The sequence below is a fragment of the Dermochelys coriacea genome, chromosome 13, assembly GCF_009764565.3.
Source record: "Dermochelys coriacea isolate rDerCor1 chromosome 13, rDerCor1.pri.v4, whole genome shotgun sequence".
Classification (NCBI taxonomy): domain Eukaryota; kingdom Metazoa; phylum Chordata; order Testudines; family Dermochelyidae; genus Dermochelys; species Dermochelys coriacea.
In genome coordinates, this window is record NC_050080.1 from 32,308,465 (window position 1) to 32,325,649 (window position 17,185).

Genomic DNA, 17,185 nt, shown 5'->3' on the forward strand with positions numbered 1-17,185 from the left:
TTTGACAAGCTCTTAAGCAAAGTAAGCAGTCATGGATCAGTAGCTGGTAAAAGATAGGAAACAAAGGGTAGGAATAAATGGTCAGTTTTCAGAATGGAGAGAGATAAATAGTGGTGTCCCCCAGGGGTCTGCACTGGAACCAGTCCTATTCAACATATTCATAAATGATCTGGAAAATGGGGGTAAACAGTAGGGTGGCAAAATTTTCAGATGATACAAAATTACTCAAGATAGTTAAGTTCAAAACAGACTGTGAAGGGTTACAAAGGGATCTCATAAAACTGGGTGACTGGGTAACAAAATGGCAGATGAAATACGGTGTTGATAAATGCAAAGTAATGCACATTGGAAGGCATAATCCCAACTATACATATACACAATGATGGGATCTAAATTAGTTTTTACCACTGAACAAAGGGGTCTTGGAGTCGTTGTGGATAGTTCTCTGACAACATCCACTCAATGGGCAGCGGCTGTCAGAAACGTGAATAGAATGTTAGGAACCATTAGGAAAGGGATAGATAATAAGACAGAAAATGCCATAATGCCTCTATATTATGGAAATATATGTAAATCCATGGTACGCCCACGTTTTGAATACTGCGAGCAGATCTAATTATCAAAAAGAATTAATCTAAGAAAAGATATATTGGGATTGGGAGAAATACAGAGAAGGGCGAAAAAAAATTTTAAGACGTATGGAACAGCTTCCATATGAGGAGAGATTAAAGAGACTGGGACTGTTCATCTTGGAAAAGAGACAACCAGGAGGGGCTATGACAGAGGTCTGTAAAGTCTTGACTGGTGCGGAGAAAGTGAATAAGGACGTGTTATTTACTCCTTCTCGTAACACAAGAACCAAGGGTCACCCAATGAAATTAATAGCAGGTTTAAAACAAACAAAAGGAAGTACTTCTTCACACAATGCAGAGCCAACCTGTGGAATTCATTGCCAGGGGGTGTTGTGAAGGTCAAAAGTATAACTGGGTTAAAAAAAGGATTAAATAAGTTCATGGAGGAAAGTTCTATTAATGGCTATTAGCTAAGATGGACAGGGATGGAACAACATACTCTGAGTGTCCCTAGCCTCTGTTGGCCAGAAGCTGGGAGTGGATGATGAGACGGATCACTTGATTGCCTGTTCTGTTCATTCCCTCTGAATGAAGCAGCTGACACTGGCCACTGTTGGAAGACAGGATACTGGGCTAGATGGACCATTGGTCTGACTCAGTCTGGCCATTCTTATGTTCTTACCTTCTCTGATATGAGGCCGAGGATCACCTTTGCCCCTGATTGGGTAGAAGACCTACAGTATTGGTCCACTGCTAGAGATTAATGGATCCAGAGATTTTTCTGAGCTCTTTGAGGGAAAATATTGTATAGATAGTGGACCACTCTGTCGATAACCTGGTAGGACACTATGATTAATTTTGTCCCCAACTATCGACACAGTGGCTCCTAAATGCCTCCTCTCTCTGTGTTATCTTCACAGGTCACCTTGATATTCAGATGGTCAGCAACACATGAAGCATGAAGGGAGGAGGCTAAAGTGCCAGTGATGGAAGTCACTCTCAAGGTGATCAGTCATGACACACAGACTTTTTGAAGTTTTATGCCACGGTTGTGATGGAGATGAAGAAAGTTTTCTTCTTCACCACACAGGAAGTCTCAATCCAGGCTGCCTAATCGCATACACAGGGTTTAGCATGTCTTGCTGTGAGGACTTTTCTATCTACTTCACTGATTAGGTTCAGACCAGATAAGCTACTTCTGTGGTAGCAGATCCATGTCATGCAAACAAATGCAATGTTTTTCTCTCGTTCAGATTCAGCCAGTTTTGCTCATTGACATTCTGAAAGTGCTTGGTGAACTTAGAGCTACAATCTGTGGTTTGGCTTTGATACCTCCTGGTTGGCTCTGTCGGGCACTGGTTCACAATTGGTATAGTCAGTGCCTGTAATAGAGGTTATGGTGGCAGAATCTCTTAAATAAGCATTTTGGTCACAAAGCCATTATCTCTGATGCTGTTGCTGATAAGTGGTCTGTCTACGCTTCGGAGCTGAGGGGCTCATTCTCCACTTGAAGAAACATGCTGTCATTTCAATAGTATACTGAAAATAGAGGACAGCCCTGGCACCGCAAGTGGCAGTAGGAGCCAGCTGTCCCGAGTACATATCTAGTTTCTCAGGTGGGCACGAACTCAGGACAGCTCCCCCCTCCTACTGCGTGCACTGCTATGACCACATTCTATTTTTAGCATTAGCTCAATGAGACCCACCACAAGCATACCTCCTGGAGCTGGGAATCATACCCAAAGCTCAGCGTGCCAAACTCAAACTGGTCAATCTTCAGCCTGCCTCCAGCCTTCCTTCTTGGGGACAGTTACAGGGAAGCGATTCTGGCAGTACTGAGGATCCCAAGATTGCATGGGCCCCTTTCACTCTGGATTTAGACCAGGCTATGGTACAAAGACAGTCCTGGTCTTATGGTCTGTTGCTAAGAGGTGGTAGGGATTTTTTTGGCCAAAATCTAAGAAGCTTCTTTAGATCTTTCAGTTGCTTTTGATACCCCTGACTATAGAGCAAAAGAGAGCTGCATGTGAGTAGTAATGTTCTCTAAGAAAGGACCCAGGGGTTGTGTGTTGTATGAGTGCTCTTCTGCCCTAAGGATTATCTCATGTGGAATGTAGCACGGTTTTCTTCACCTTCCTGACCAGAACAAGAACAACTTTGGCTAAAAGCCCATCCTGATTTGATGACAAAATGAAGGCAGCAATGAGAAATAAAAAAACGACATGACATAAATGGAACAAGGGGAAATAAACATTAACTGATATGAATTCAAAGTTATGAAGTTCAGAAAATGTATAGGGAACTAAGGATGTCAAGGAAAAATCCAAGGCTGGCACAGCTAAGGACAATAAGAAGGAGTTTTCAAAGTTTATTAGGAACAAAAATCCTAGGAATGGTATATGCCCAGTACTAGATGGAGATGGTAAAATTGTTAATGATGCAGAAAAACCAGTTGTGATCAATAAAAATTTCTGTTCTGTATTTGGAAAAGAGGATTATGTACTTGTATCATATGAGATGATGTACTTACCAGTCCATTAATAACTGAGGAGGATACTAAACAGCATCTAGTAGGCATATGCATTTTTAAATTAGAAGGCCCAGATAACTTCCCCCAAGAGTCTTAAAAGAATTTGCTGCGGAGATCTCTGGCTTACCGAAGTTCATTTTTAATATGATAACTTCTGTCTTCTTATCTATCCCTTTCTTAATGATTCCCAACATTTTTTTCGTTTTTTTGACTGTCGCTGCAGATTGAGTGGATGTTTTCAGAGAACTATCCACAAGGGCTCCAAGATCCAAGATAACAGCTAATTTAGACCCCATTATTTTATATGTTTTCCAATGTGTATTACTTTGCATTTATCAACATTGAATTTCATCTGCCATTTTTTTGCCCAGTCACCCAGTTTTATGAGATCCCTTTGTAGCTCTTCGCAGTCTTCTTTGGACTTAACTATATTGAGAAATTTTTTATCATCTGCTACCTCACTGTTTATCCCCTTTTCCAGATAATTTATGAATATGTTGAATAGGACTGGTCCCAGTGCAGACCCCTGGCGGACACCACTATTTATCTCTCTCCATTCTGAAAACTGACCATTCATTCCTGCTTTTTGTTTCCTATCTTTTAACCAGTTACCGATCCATGAGAGGACCTTCCCTCTTATCCCATGACAGTGTACTTTACTTAAGAGCTTTTGGTGAGGGACCTTGTCAAAGGCTTTCTGAAAATCTAAGTACACTATATCCACTGGATTCCCTTGTACACATGTTTGTTGACCCCCTCAAAAAATTCTAGTAGATTGTTGAGGCATACTTTCCCTTTACAAAAGCCATGTTCACTCTTCCCCAACAAATTATGTTCATCTATGTGCCTGACAATTTTGTTTTTTACTATCATTTCAACCAGTTTGCCTGGTACTGAAGTTAGGCTAACCAGCCTATAATTGCCTGGATCAACTCTGGAGCCCTTTTTAAAAATTGGCATCACATTGGCTATCCAGTCATTTGGTACAGAAGCTGATTTAAACCATAGTTCGTAGCTCTGCAGTTTCACATTTGAGTTCCTTCAGAACTCTTGGGTGAATACTATCTGGTCCTGGTGACTTCTTACTGTTTAATTTATCAGTTTGTTCCAAAACCTCCTCTAATGACACCTCAATCTGGGACAGTACCTCAGATTTGTCACCTAAAAATAATGGCTCAGGTTTGGGAATCTCCCTCACATCCTGAACCATGAAGACCGATGCAAAGAATTTATTTAGTTTCTCCACAATGGCCTTATCGTCCTTGAGTGCTCCTTTAGCATCTCAATCATCCAGTGGCCCCACTGGTTGTTTAGCAGGCTTCCTGCTTCTGATATACTTAAAAATGTTTTTCACAGTTACTTTTTGAGTCTTTGGCTAGCTGTTCTTCTAATTCTTTTTTGGCCTTTGTAATTATATTTTTACACTTCACTTGCAGGAGTTATGCTCCTTTCTGTTCTCCTCACTAGGATTTAACTTCCACTTTTTAAAGGATGCCTTTTTGCCTCACACTGTTTCATTTACTTTGTTGTTTAGCCACGATGGCACTTTTTTGGTTTTCTTACTATGTTTTTAATTTGGGTTATACATTTAAGTTGAGCCTCTATTATGGTATCGTTAAAAAGTTTCCATGTAGCTTGCAGGGATTTCATTTTTTGCACTGGTTTCAGAGTAGCAGCCGTGTTAGTCTGTATTCGCAAAAAGAAAAGGAGTACCCGTGGCACCTTAGAGACTAACAAATTTATTAGAGCATAAGCTTTCGTGAGCTACAGCTCACTTCATCGGATGCATTTGGTGGAAAAAGCAGAGGAGAGATTTATATACACACACACACACACAGAGAACATGAAACAATGGGTTTATCATACACACTGTAAGGAGAGTGATCACTTAAGATAAGCCATCACCAGCAGCAGGGGGGGGGAGAGGAGGAAAACCTTTCATGGTGACAAGCAAGGTAGGCTAATTCCAGCAGTTAACAAGAATATCAGAGGAACAGTGGGGGGTGGGGTGGGAGGGAGAAATACCATGGGGAAATAGTTTTACTTTGTGTAATGACTCATCCATTCCCAGTCTCTATTCAAGCCTAAGTTAATTGTATCCAGTTTGCAAATTAATTCCAATTCAGCAGTCTCTCGTTGGAGTCTGTTTTTGAAGCTTTTTTGTTGAAGTATAGCCACTCTTAGGTCTGTGATCTTTACTAACAAATTTATTAGAGCATAAGCTTTCATGAGCTACAGCTCACTTCATCGGATGCATTTGGTGGAAAAAGCAGAGGAGAGATTTATACACACACACACACACACACACACACACACACACACACACACACACACACACAGAACATGAAACAATGGGTTTATCATACACACTGTAAGGAGAGTGATCACTTAAGATAAGCCATCACCTTTTACTAACAAATTTATTAGAGCATAAGCTTTCGTGAGATCACAGACCTAAGAGTGGCTATACTTCAACAAAAATGCTTCAAAAATAGACTCCAACGAGAGACTGCTGAATTGGAATTAATTTGCAAACTGGATACAATTAACTTAGGCTTGAATAGAGACTGGGAATGGGTGAGTCATTACACAAAGTAAAACTATTTCCCCAAGGTATTTCTCCCTCCCACCCCACCCCCCACTGTTCCTCTGATATTCTTGTTAACTGCTGGAATTAGCCTACCTTGCTTGTCACCATGAAAGGTTTTCCTCCTCCCCCCCCCCCCCCCGCTGGTGATGGCTTATCTTAAGTGATCACTCTCCTTACAGTAAAAAGAAAAGGAGTACTTGTGGCACCTTAGAGACTAACAAATTTATTAGAGCATAAGCTTTCGTGAGCTACAGCTCACTTCATCGGATGCATCCGATGAAGTGAGCTGTAGCTCACGAAAGCTTATGCTCTAATAAATTTGTTAGTCTCTAAGGTGCCACAAGTACTCCTTTTCTTTTTGCGAATACAGACTAACACGGCTGCTACTCTGAAACCTCTCCTTACAGTGTGTATGATAAACCCATTGTTTCATGTTCTCTGTGTGTGTGTGTGTGTGTGTGTGTGTATAAATCTCTCCTCTGCTTTTTCCACCAAATGCATCCGATGAAGTGAGCTGTAGCTCACGAAAGCTTATGCTCTAATAAATTTGTTAGTCTCTAAGGTGCCACGGGTACTCCTTTTCATTTTTTGCACTGTACCTTTTAATTTCTGTTTAACTAACTTCCTCATTTTTGTGTAATCCCCCTTTCTGAAATTAAATCCTACAGTGTTGGGCTGCTGTGGTGTTTTCCTCGCCACAGAAATGTTAAATTTAATTATATTTAATTTATTACCAAGTGCTCCATCTGTATTCAACTCTTGGACCAGATCCTGTGCTCCACTTAGGACTAAATCAAGAATTGCCTCTCCCCTTGTGGGTTCCAGAACTAGCTTCTCCAAGAAGTAGTCATATATGGTGTCAAGAAACTTTATCTCTGCATCCCGTCCTGAGGTGACGTGTACCCCGTCAATATGGGGATAATTGAAATCCCCTATTACTATTGAGTTTTTTATTTTAATAGCCTCTCTAATCTCCCTGAGCATTTCACAGTCACTATCTCCATCCTGGTCAGGTTGTCAGTAACATATCCCTACTACTATATTATTATTTGAGCATGGAATTACTGTCCATAGTGATTCTATGGTACAGTTTGGTTCATTTAAGATTTTTACTTCATTTGATTCTATGCTTTCTTTCACATATAGTGTTCAGTTAGTTAGGGTCCCAGCAGGGATTTTGCCGCAGGTGGGGCATGCCCCATTCTCCGGTTTTAAGCCCTGCTCCATGTGTAACAGGCCTATGCCTGTTAGTGTCCTTCACAATTGTTGGCTGCAGTGCCTCAGGGAGTCCCACGTGAAGGAGTGTTGTTGCATCTGTAAGAACTTTCGTCCTTGGACACAGAGAGAATGCAATGTGATGTATGACTCAGGGCCCTCCTGATGCAGGCAGCCCTGTGCTCAGCCTTGGAACCAGCTCGGCCTGAAATGGAACCCAGTGCTTTGGCATCGGTGCGTAGCACACCCCGGTCACCGGGCTCCACCCAGCACCGTTCCCTGTCCCCAGTGCCGAAAAAGAAGCAGAAGAAGATGGAACGAGGCAAGTCCAATAAAGGCGCTCTGGGCAAAGGACCCTGTTTGGGCCTTGTACCCACTCTGGACCTGCACAAGGGCTCCAGTCTGGGGAGTTCCTTCCCTTGAAAAGACCCACCATCAACTCTGGGGAGCAGTACAGGGTCCAAGCCGATGGTGCAGTCGATGCCCGCTCAGCTCTTCTTGCCTGCACAGCCAAGAGAGCTCCCACCACAGCCAGAACCACTTTCAGCAATGGAACTGGCAAAGGCTCCCCTCAAGAGCAAGGCCGCCAGTAAGGCCTCGCACAAGACGAGTGAGTGCCACCGGTCTCTGGAGCCAAGACAGAGCCCTAGGTTGCCATGCTCTTGATTTCCGTGGCCCAGGTCTCTGGCCCATTGTTACCAGGCATTGGTACCATGTTCCCGGTCCCCTTCTTTGCACCGAAGATCTCCCAAGTGTAGAGGATCTCCCCGGCACCAGTCTTCATCACATCATTGATCGCCGAAGCTGAGGCCTCGAGGCCGCTCCCTGACACGACAACGCTCTCCCTACTCCCAGCACCAGTCGAAACACTCTGGGCACCGGTCATCAGCGTCGACGGTTAGCTGCCAGACCCAGGCCTCGACGGTCCTGCCGTGGTCACTGGAGGATGACAACTTCTCTGCATCGGAGGCGCAGTTCAGCCCCTTGTCCAGGCAGCAACAGGACTGGACTCTGGAGGGTGCATCTGCCAATGGCTGACCCTATGGCCTTCTAGCAATGCCTGGGGGGTTCCTGTCATGCCATTTCCCCACTCCCAACAGCCCTTGGTTGCCATCAGACAGGCCGTAGTCAGCACCCATAGCATCGTCGGCACTGAATTCAGTGCAGGACACTCCGGTGACCGTGGCAGGTGAGGAACCGGTGCCCACACGAAAGCCACCCTCCCCATTGGGGGAAGACACTGGTGGGCCTCCCCCATGGTCCAATCATCCTCCTCCTCCCCGGACAAGGTGGTGGCAGGCCCCTCCAGAGATAGCCCACCGGATGATTTCAAGGCACTGCTCCATAGGGTGGCTTTAAACATGGCCCTCAAGGCAGAAGAGATGAAGGAGCAGATGGACACATTGTTCATTGTGCTCTCGGCAGCCACCCCGGTGCATGAGGGGGCCCTGAACATTGCCAAGTCCTTCTGGCAAACCCCGTCCTCTATTCCGCCCACGTCCAAGAGAGTGAAGAAAAAGTACTTCGTCCCTGCGAAAGGGTTTGAGTACTTGTACACACACCTGCTGCCGTGATCGTTGGTCATGTCTGTGGCCAACGAGAGGGATAAGCAGGGTCCTGCCAGTTCCGCTCCTAAAAATAAAGATGCTAAGAGGTTGGACTTGTTTGGTCACAAGATTTATTCTACACCCAGCCTCCAGTTTTGGGTGGCGAACCACCAGGCCCTCTTGGGCCGCTATAATTTTAACTTGTGGGATTCCTTCCTCAAGTTCAAAGAGTCCATGCCCCGGTAGGTGGCCCAGGAGTTTGCAGCTCTGGTGGAGGAAGGCACCACGTCGATTCAGTGCTCCCTCCAAATGGCCTGGGATGCGGTTGATTCAGCTGCCTTGGTGGTTGCCTCAGCAGTGGATATGAGGTGCAGTTTCTGACTCCAGGCCGCAGACCTGTCCCAGGAGATGCGGGTCTTTATCCAGTACCTCCCATTTGATGGTGTTGATCTTTTCTCCGACCAGACAGACATGCGGCTGCATGGCCTTAAGGACACACGGGCGACTCTCCGCTCTCTGGGGATGCACACTCCTCCAGACATCGATGCAGCCATTCCGGCCTCCTCCGCCTGCGACAGTGGCAGCCCCGTCAAGGGCCTACAAGGAAACAGGACACCGGATTTAGTCACCAATGCCCATCGTCGTCCTGCTCCCCTGCACAGCCTGGCCCGGCAAAGCACCAAGGGGACCAGAAGCACTCATTTTGAGGGTGCGCCTGGGAGCGACACACCAGCCATCTGCCTGGATCCTTCCCGCCCTTTCCTCAACTGCCTCTCCCTTTATTGTTCGGCCTGGTCCAGGGTTACATTGGACCGCTGGGTCCTGGACATAGGCGCTCGGGGCTATACCCTGCAATTCTTGGTCACCCCTTCCACCCACCCACCCCTTCCCCATCCTTCTTCAGGGACCCTTCTCACGACCATCTTCTAATTCAGGAGGTTGGGAAACTCCTGGACTTGGGAGCTGAAGAGGAGGTTCCTCAGGCTATGGAAGGAAGAGGATTCTATTCCTGCTACTTCCTAATCCCGAAGGCGAAAGGGGGCCTCAGACCTATTCTGGACCTGCACGGCGTCAACGTGTTTCTCAAGAAGTTGAAATACCACATGGTCTCCCTGGCCTCCATCATCCCTTCTCTGGATCCAGGGGACTGGTACGCCGCTGTCGATTTAAAGGATGCTTACTTCCATGTCTCTGTATTCCCAGGACACAGACGGTTCCTGTGCTTCATAGTAGTTGGGCAACACTTTTAGTTCACGGCGCTACTTTTTGCCCTGTCCTTGGCCCCCAGGGTGTTCATGAAATGCATGGCAGCTTACCTCAGATGTCAAGGAGTCCAGATCTTTCTGTATCTCAACAACTGGCTCATCAAGGGCAGGTCTCCGGAACAGGTACAAAGGAGCCTTGATCTGGTGCATTCCACCTGGGCCTGTTGATAAACGCAGAAAAGTCCACATTAACACCAGTCCAATGCACAGAGTGTATCGGAGCGGACCTAGACTCCATGCAGGCCAGGGCCTTCCTTCCCGAAGCGCGTTTTCAGGCCATGGCGGGCTTAGTCTCCCACATAAAAGCCCATCCACTCACCACGGCCCACACTTGTCTGTGACTGTTGGGCTGCATGGCTGTGTGCACGTATGTTGTCAGTCATACCCGTCTTCATATGAGGCTTCTGCAAATGTGGCTGGCCTCAGTTTACATTCCCAGCAGGCACCCCTAGACCAAGTAGTCACAGTGCCGAGCCATGTCCCACTGTCGTTGGACTGGTGGCTGGATCCCAAGTCTGTGCTCCAAGGAGTTCCCTTTGTGTCCCCGACCCCATTGCTCTCCCTGGTCTCGGATGCTTCTGATCTGGGCTGGGGAGCCCACCGGGGTGAGCTCAACACCCAGGGTTGTTGGCTACAACCCTACCTGGCCCTCCATATCAATGTAAGGGAGCTCAGGGCAGTTCGACTGGCCTGTCAGGCTTTCTTGCCCCACCTGAGGGGCAAAGTGGTGCAGGTCCTGATGGACAATACCGCTGCGATGTATTACATCGACAGACGGGGGGGCCAGGTCTTTGGCCCTTTGCTGAGAAACACTCAGCCTCTGGGACTTTTGCGTGAGGAACTCCATTCACCTGGTGGCCGCCCACCTGCCAGGGACCAAGAACATTTTGGCGGATCACCTCAGCAGGACCTTCTCATCTCGCCACGAATGGTCACTCCATCCAGAGGTAGTCAGACTGATCTTCCGCGAGAGGGGGAATCCCTGGGTGGACCTGTTCGCATCCAGGCAGAACAGGAAGTTCCATGTGTTCTGCACTCTGCAGGGCAGGGACAAGGGATCCCTGTTGGACGCCTTCCTGAATTCATGGTCGGGAGTGCTGATGTACGCCTTTCCCACCGGTGCCCTTGATCCATAGGATATTCCTGAAGGTGAAGCAAAACAAGGCCAAGGTCATCGTGGCCTCGTCAACACTGGTTCAGCTGCAGCTGCTTCTTCGGCTGGATCTGCTGTCCCAGAACCACGGCAATCTGCTGCACCCGAACCAGGCGGCGCTGCACTTGGTAGCTTGGCTGCTGCGTGGCTGAGTGGAGAGGAACAACAATGTTTCCCTGGTGTCTAGCAAGTTCTGCTGGGCAGCAGGAAGCCTTCCACCTGAACTACCTATGTGGCAAAGTGGAAGCAAATTATGTGTTGGGCCTCTGATCATCGCAGCCATATGGAGAGGCCCCATTGCAGGACATCCTGGACTATTTGGTGCACCTTAAGCTCCAGAGCTTGTCGCTCTTCAGTCAAGTTGCACCTGACGGCCGTTTTGGTGTTCCATACTCCATTTCAAGGCAAGTCAGTCTTCACCCACCCTATTATGGCATGGTTTCTGAAGGGCATGGAGCGCCTTTACCTGCATATCCGGGATCCGGTACCCACTTGGGACCTGAATCTTGTGCTGTCACGGCTCATGGGTCCCCCCCTAGTTTCCTGCTCCCTCCTGCTTCTCTCCTGGATGGTCTCCTTCCTTGTCGCCATAACTTCGGCCCTGTCGAGTGTCCAAAATCAGAGCTCTAACGTCTGAACCACCTTACAGGGTCTTCTATAAGGACAAGATTCAGCTGCATCCGCACCCGGCCTTTCTAACCAAGGTCGTCTCCCAGTTCCATACTGGTCAAGACATATATTTGCTGATCCTTTGTCCCAAGCCACACTCAATGGATGATGAACGCAGTTTGCGTACCCTGGATGTCCGACAGGCTTCGGCCTTCTACATAGACAGAATGAAGCCATTCTGTAAGTCAAAGCAGTTGTTCATGGCAATCGCAGAGAGGATGAAAGGTTGCCCTATCTCTGTCCAAAGAATATCTTCATTGATCACGGCCTGTATCCGCTACTGCTATGAGCTAGCAAAGGTGTTCCTGCCGCCAATAGTAGCGGCTCACTTGACTAGGGCACAGGCGTTTTCGGCAGCCTTCCTTGCACAGGTGTCTATCCAAGAGATCTGTCAGGCTGTGACCTGGTCATCTGTCCACAAATTTGCTTCACACTATGCGCTGACCCGGCAAGCTTGGGATGACACTGGCTTCGACAGACCTGTGCTACAAACTGCATGACGGTGAACTCCGAGCCCACCTCCATTGATCCTGTTTGAGTCACCTAGAATGGAATTGACATGAGCAAGCACTCGAAGAAGAAAAAACAGTTACCTACCTTTCATAACTGAGAAAAAACGGTTATATATCTTTGGTAACTGTTGTTCTTTGAGATGTATTGCTCATGTCCATTCCATTACTCGCCCTCCTGCCCCTTTGTCAGAGTTGTCGGCAAGAAGGAACTGAGAGGGCGCAGGGCTGGTAGCCCCTGATATACCGTGGCATGAGCACGACAATCCATGGGGCACCACAGACGGCCCTATGGATACTGCTAAGGCAAACATCTCCAACGGTCATGCACGTGGGCATGCGCACACCTAGAATGGAATGGACATGAGCAAAACATCTTGAAGAACAGTTACCAAGGATATGTAACCATTTTTTCTTAGGTCAGGACCACTTCTCCCAGAGTCTAATGAATGCTTCCTTTGTCACTTCATGTGCCATGAATCGATGGGCCGGGGGAGTGGGGGGGGGTTGTCCTGGGGTGTTTGTCTCTCCTTTTTATAGTTTCTGTACCCCTCTTGAAAAACATTTCCAGTTGGGTACCAGGAGACAAACTGTCTATGTGGAAGAATGTTCCCTGCTGCTTTTTTTCTCACTGGTTTGAGCATTCTTTGTTTTTTTTCCTCTTGATGGTTCCATTTACTGCTTAAATGCAAATTAAGCAGAGCACACATTCCTCTCTTTGAGACAGACCTATTTGCCAACCTCTGTTTGGAACATGTGTTAATAACACCATTTAGTGGAATCTTATAACTTCACAAACAATATTGCTACACATATTTTATTAGGATGATACTGATCGGCAAATTATGAGTTTTCAAATGATTGTTACAATAGTGTGTAGTGTGTGAATACAGGGGTACATTCTGTCACAGTTCCAATATTCAAAATAGGCAAATGAGATGACCAGAGTAACTAGGCCAATTAGCCTGACATCAGTCCCAAGCAAAAAAAATGAAAAAAATTGATATAAGATTCAATTGATAAATAATTCAATGGATGGGAATATAATTAATTACAGTTAACATGGCTTTATGGAAAATAGGTCTTGTTAAACATATGATTTCATTCTTTGAGAAGATTACAATAACTGCATAGATGTAATATATTTAGACTTTTGTAAAGCATTTGACTTTGTATCACACAACACTCTGATTAAAAATTAGCTCTATACAATATTAATAAAGTACATGCTAAATGGATTATGAACTGGCTAATTGACAAATCTCAGAAAAGTAACAGTCAATGAGGAATCATCATTGAATGGGAGTGTTTCCAGTGGGCTTCCTCAGGGACCACTTCTAGGAACAATGAAATTCAATATTTTCATCAATGTTTTGAAGTAAATATAAAATCACTGCTAATAAAATTTACAGATGAAACAAAGATTGGCAGAGACATAAATAATAATAAGGACAGGGCAGTCATTCAGAATAATTGGGTTCTCTTTGTAAACTGGACCACTTCAAACAAAATGTTTTAATACAGCCAAGTGCAAAGTTACACATCTAGGAACAATGAATGCAGGCCATATCTTCCAGATGTGGGGACTGTGTCCTGGAAAGCAGTGACTCTGAAAAGGGTTTAGGGGCCACAGTGGACAAACAACTCAACATGAGCTTCTTGTGAAGAAAAGAGTCACAAAAATGATTCAAGGGCTGGAGAAAATGCTTCACAGTGAGAGAGTTTTAAAGAGCTCAATTTGTTTAGCTTATCAAAAAGAAAAATAAGTTTATTTGATTATAGAATCTAAGTATGTTCATGGGGAGATAATACTCAGTACTAAAGTTCTCTTTAATCTAGAGGATAACAATATAAAAAGAACCTGTGGCTGGAAGATGAAGCCACACAAAATGAACTTAGAAACAAGGCACACATTTTTAACAGTGAAGGTGATTGTCCATTGGAAAAAACTGCCAATGAAGTGGTGGATTCTCCATTTCTTGATGTCTTCAAATCCAGACCAGATGCCTTTCTGGAAGACATGCTTTAGCATATCCGCATAGTGCTTCTCTTCCCCACAACGATGGGTATGTCTACACTGCAATTAGACACCCGCAGCTGGCGTATGCCAGCTGACTTGGACTCGCAGGGCTCAGGCTAAGGGGCTGTTTAATTGCAGTGTAGACACTGGGGCTTGGGCTGAAGCCCAGACTCTAGGTCCCTGCGAGGTGAGAGGCTTGCAGAGCTTGTACTGCAGACCGAGCCTGAATCGCAATTAAACAGCCCCTTAGCCTAAGTCAGCTGGCACCGGCGAGCTGCGGGTGTCTAATTGCAGTGTAGACAGACCCTATGTGGCTTTGGAGCAACACTGCAAAGAGGAGCTAGCCAGAGACTCCAGACAGTAGGAACAGAAGCAGCCAAAGCAGGGACCTTTTTCACCTTTGGACATTCCATCAAAACTGTAGAAAGTTCTGACTCTGCCCTGTGCTGATAAGTTGTTTGCTCCAATCCTCCGCATCTCTCCTCAGTCTCTTCACCTCAGATTCACTCCACAGCTTCCCTTCTTACACTCTTCTGCCCCATCCCCCTCACCTCCCTTCTCTTTCCATTTATCTGATCCCCTCGGAAGTAACTCTCCCCACGAAAAAAAATGTGGAAGTATTGTATTGTTGGTTGGCCACAGAAACGGCAGAATTGAAGGAGAAAACAGACCTCTAGTGGAGAAGGCCTGCAAGGTCATGGGACTCCCCTCAGAGCTGTCAGCAGCAAGGGAGTAGGGGTGGGTGCTGGGAGTGAGTTAGGGCTGTGGGTTTGCAGAGAGGTTTTATTGGTGAGCACTAAGAATCCAATGCCAACTGTCAAAGAATTCCCTGTTTTGTGACAGCAACTCCCATCAGGCCTGAATGTGACACTTTATACCTCGGGGGAGCACCCTGTAACCCCCGTATTCATCATTTGATCATGAATCTAGTTCTTTTCTTTAAAACAAAACAAGACAAAAATCACACAAAATGGGACAGAAAAATACAGAAAAGATGAATGCAACTTCTGCCTCTGGTGCTGTCCTTCACTTCTAGCCTTTCTGCTGGGAAATTGCAGGCCTAGCACTTGGTTTTATTAGCCACTCCAAGATCTGACAAACATTCACCAGCATCAGGGTGTTTAAAGCATTGCTTTTAGCTGCTTTTCTGGTTCTATGCTTACAGGAGTATTGCAAAAGGTGGGGTCAGCTTGGTGCCTAAGCCTATTGCTTATTAGATAGCTGTCCAAAAGATAATCTCAGTACCCAGGAGAAATAAGGTGAGCGGGGGAAATGATACACAAGGGAGGGGATGAGAGCAGGAACCTCAGGCACATGCCCCAGGTGTTGTTCAGGAGTTAATCTGTGGAGGGGGTGATGCCATCTGATTCCCTCTCTGGCCTGGTCAGGACGTCTTTCCAGATCAGGGCAATACAGACCCATTGGCGTCACGGTAGATGCTGGGGTCCCTCCCAGAAGACAGTCTGCTAGGGGCAGCAGCAACCATGATGATGAAGTTCACTCCCAGTCTGCCCACTCCACTGGCTCTTTAAGTGACCCCTGCATAAGCACTGTCTAGCTGGGGGGTGGCAGCCTCAGCCTATTAAAATTAACCAGGCAAAACACATTTGGGAGTTTCCAACTATAAGCATTTATAGAATCCATCCCCCCCCAATGTCTAGGAGCTTTTAGCTTGTTGTCATGCCAACTGGAGACCTTGCCAGGAGCATGGCAGATCCTTTATCACAGTCCTTTTCCCTTCATCCAGCTGGTAGCAGTTTTTCCTCTCGTTTTTAACAACATTTCTATATAACGGGCTCAGACAGCTGTTTATTGTCTTGTACAGTTGAGGGTATAGGTCTCCACACAGCAATGAGCTTATTGTGTATCTTTACAGCATGTAATGTTTCTGCCGTCATTCGGTCAGATCACAGAAGTGCTCAGACTGGAAACGAGCAGGAGTTGCAGTTGGTGTTGTTACTTCAGATTCGGTCTTGCTTATCTCCCATACTCCTTGCATCTGTGAACAGACACTTCAATACATTAACTCATGTTAAATTCTTATTGTTTCAGAATAGCTCTGACTTTTCTCCTGTTACTCATCCTGGAAGCACCAGTCCTACAGTTCAAGTTAGGTCCCTACAGTCCCCTCCCCCAGCTCTCCTGTGTCTGGCAACTGCTGCTTATGTCTGTGCAATGTGTAAGGACTTAAATTGAAAAAGACACCCCCCCACACACGCCCTCAAGTGACACAAGTTACAGCAACCTAAGCACTGTCCGGACCAGCGGCTATGTCAGCAGGAGACACTCTCCCACTGACATAGCTTCCACCTCTTGCGGAGGTGGAGTAATTCTGCCTCCGGGATAGCGCTCTCCCGTTGGCATAGAGCCTCTTCACCAGACACGCTACAGCAGCGCAGCTGTGCCGATGCAGCGCTTCTAGCATAGACCTGTCCTAAGGAATGAGGGAGAGATTGCTGGTGATTCCCGGGGCAGGAATATTTGATCAATGTGTTGGCTTTCAAGTGTCCTAGGACTAAAGACAGACATTCCAGCTGTTCACCTTTCTAATCAGTTTTCTTTTCTTTTTTAGGTCCACCTGCTGAGCCACTGGAGCCCACCAGACCTTTACCGACTCTTCCTGTGCGCAGGATTCATTCTCCTTCGGAAAGGAAACATGAACGACAGCCAAGACCCCCCAGACCACCTTTAGTTGATAGGCCATCAACTCCAGGCATGAAACCCAACATCTGTGATGGCAACTTTAACACTGTGGCTCTGTTTAGAGGAGAAATGTTTGTTTTCAAGGTACTAAATCTGTTTTAGCAATGACATTTTCTTTAAGCATTATATCCTGGAAAAGAATAATATGTGTAAATAATTACACATTATCAGCCATTTTATGGTACCACTTTGCTCTACTGAAAACAGCTCTATTATGTTTAACTGACAGAATGAATGAGCATGAGAATTTTGAAAGGAAAGTTTTAGCAGATCCGAAAATATTTTACTAACACTTGACATGGTGCCTAAGAAGAGGGCATAAACGAAAAAAGTGTTCTTTGTGATGTTCATAATCTTGTTTTTCCTTCAAAATTACCTGCATTTTTGACAAAAAATAAACCAGGTTCTGTTT

The 17,185-nt window shown here is 46.0% G+C and overlaps 1 protein-coding gene across 4 annotated transcripts in view; it reads left to right on the forward strand.

The window, feature by feature from the left end:
* The window catches only part of MMP24 (matrix metallopeptidase 24), a 157,427-nt gene that overhangs the window by 105,643 nt on the left and 34,599 nt on the right, over positions 1-17,185 (forward strand). For all 4 annotated transcript variants that reach the window (XM_038369512.2, XM_043495644.1, XM_043495643.1 and 1 more), the window contains one exon: positions 16,643-16,857. In XM_038369512.2, coding sequence (XP_038225440.1) covers positions 16,643-16,857 — 215 coding nt within the window. The remainder of the gene's footprint in view (positions 1-16,642; positions 16,858-17,185) is intronic.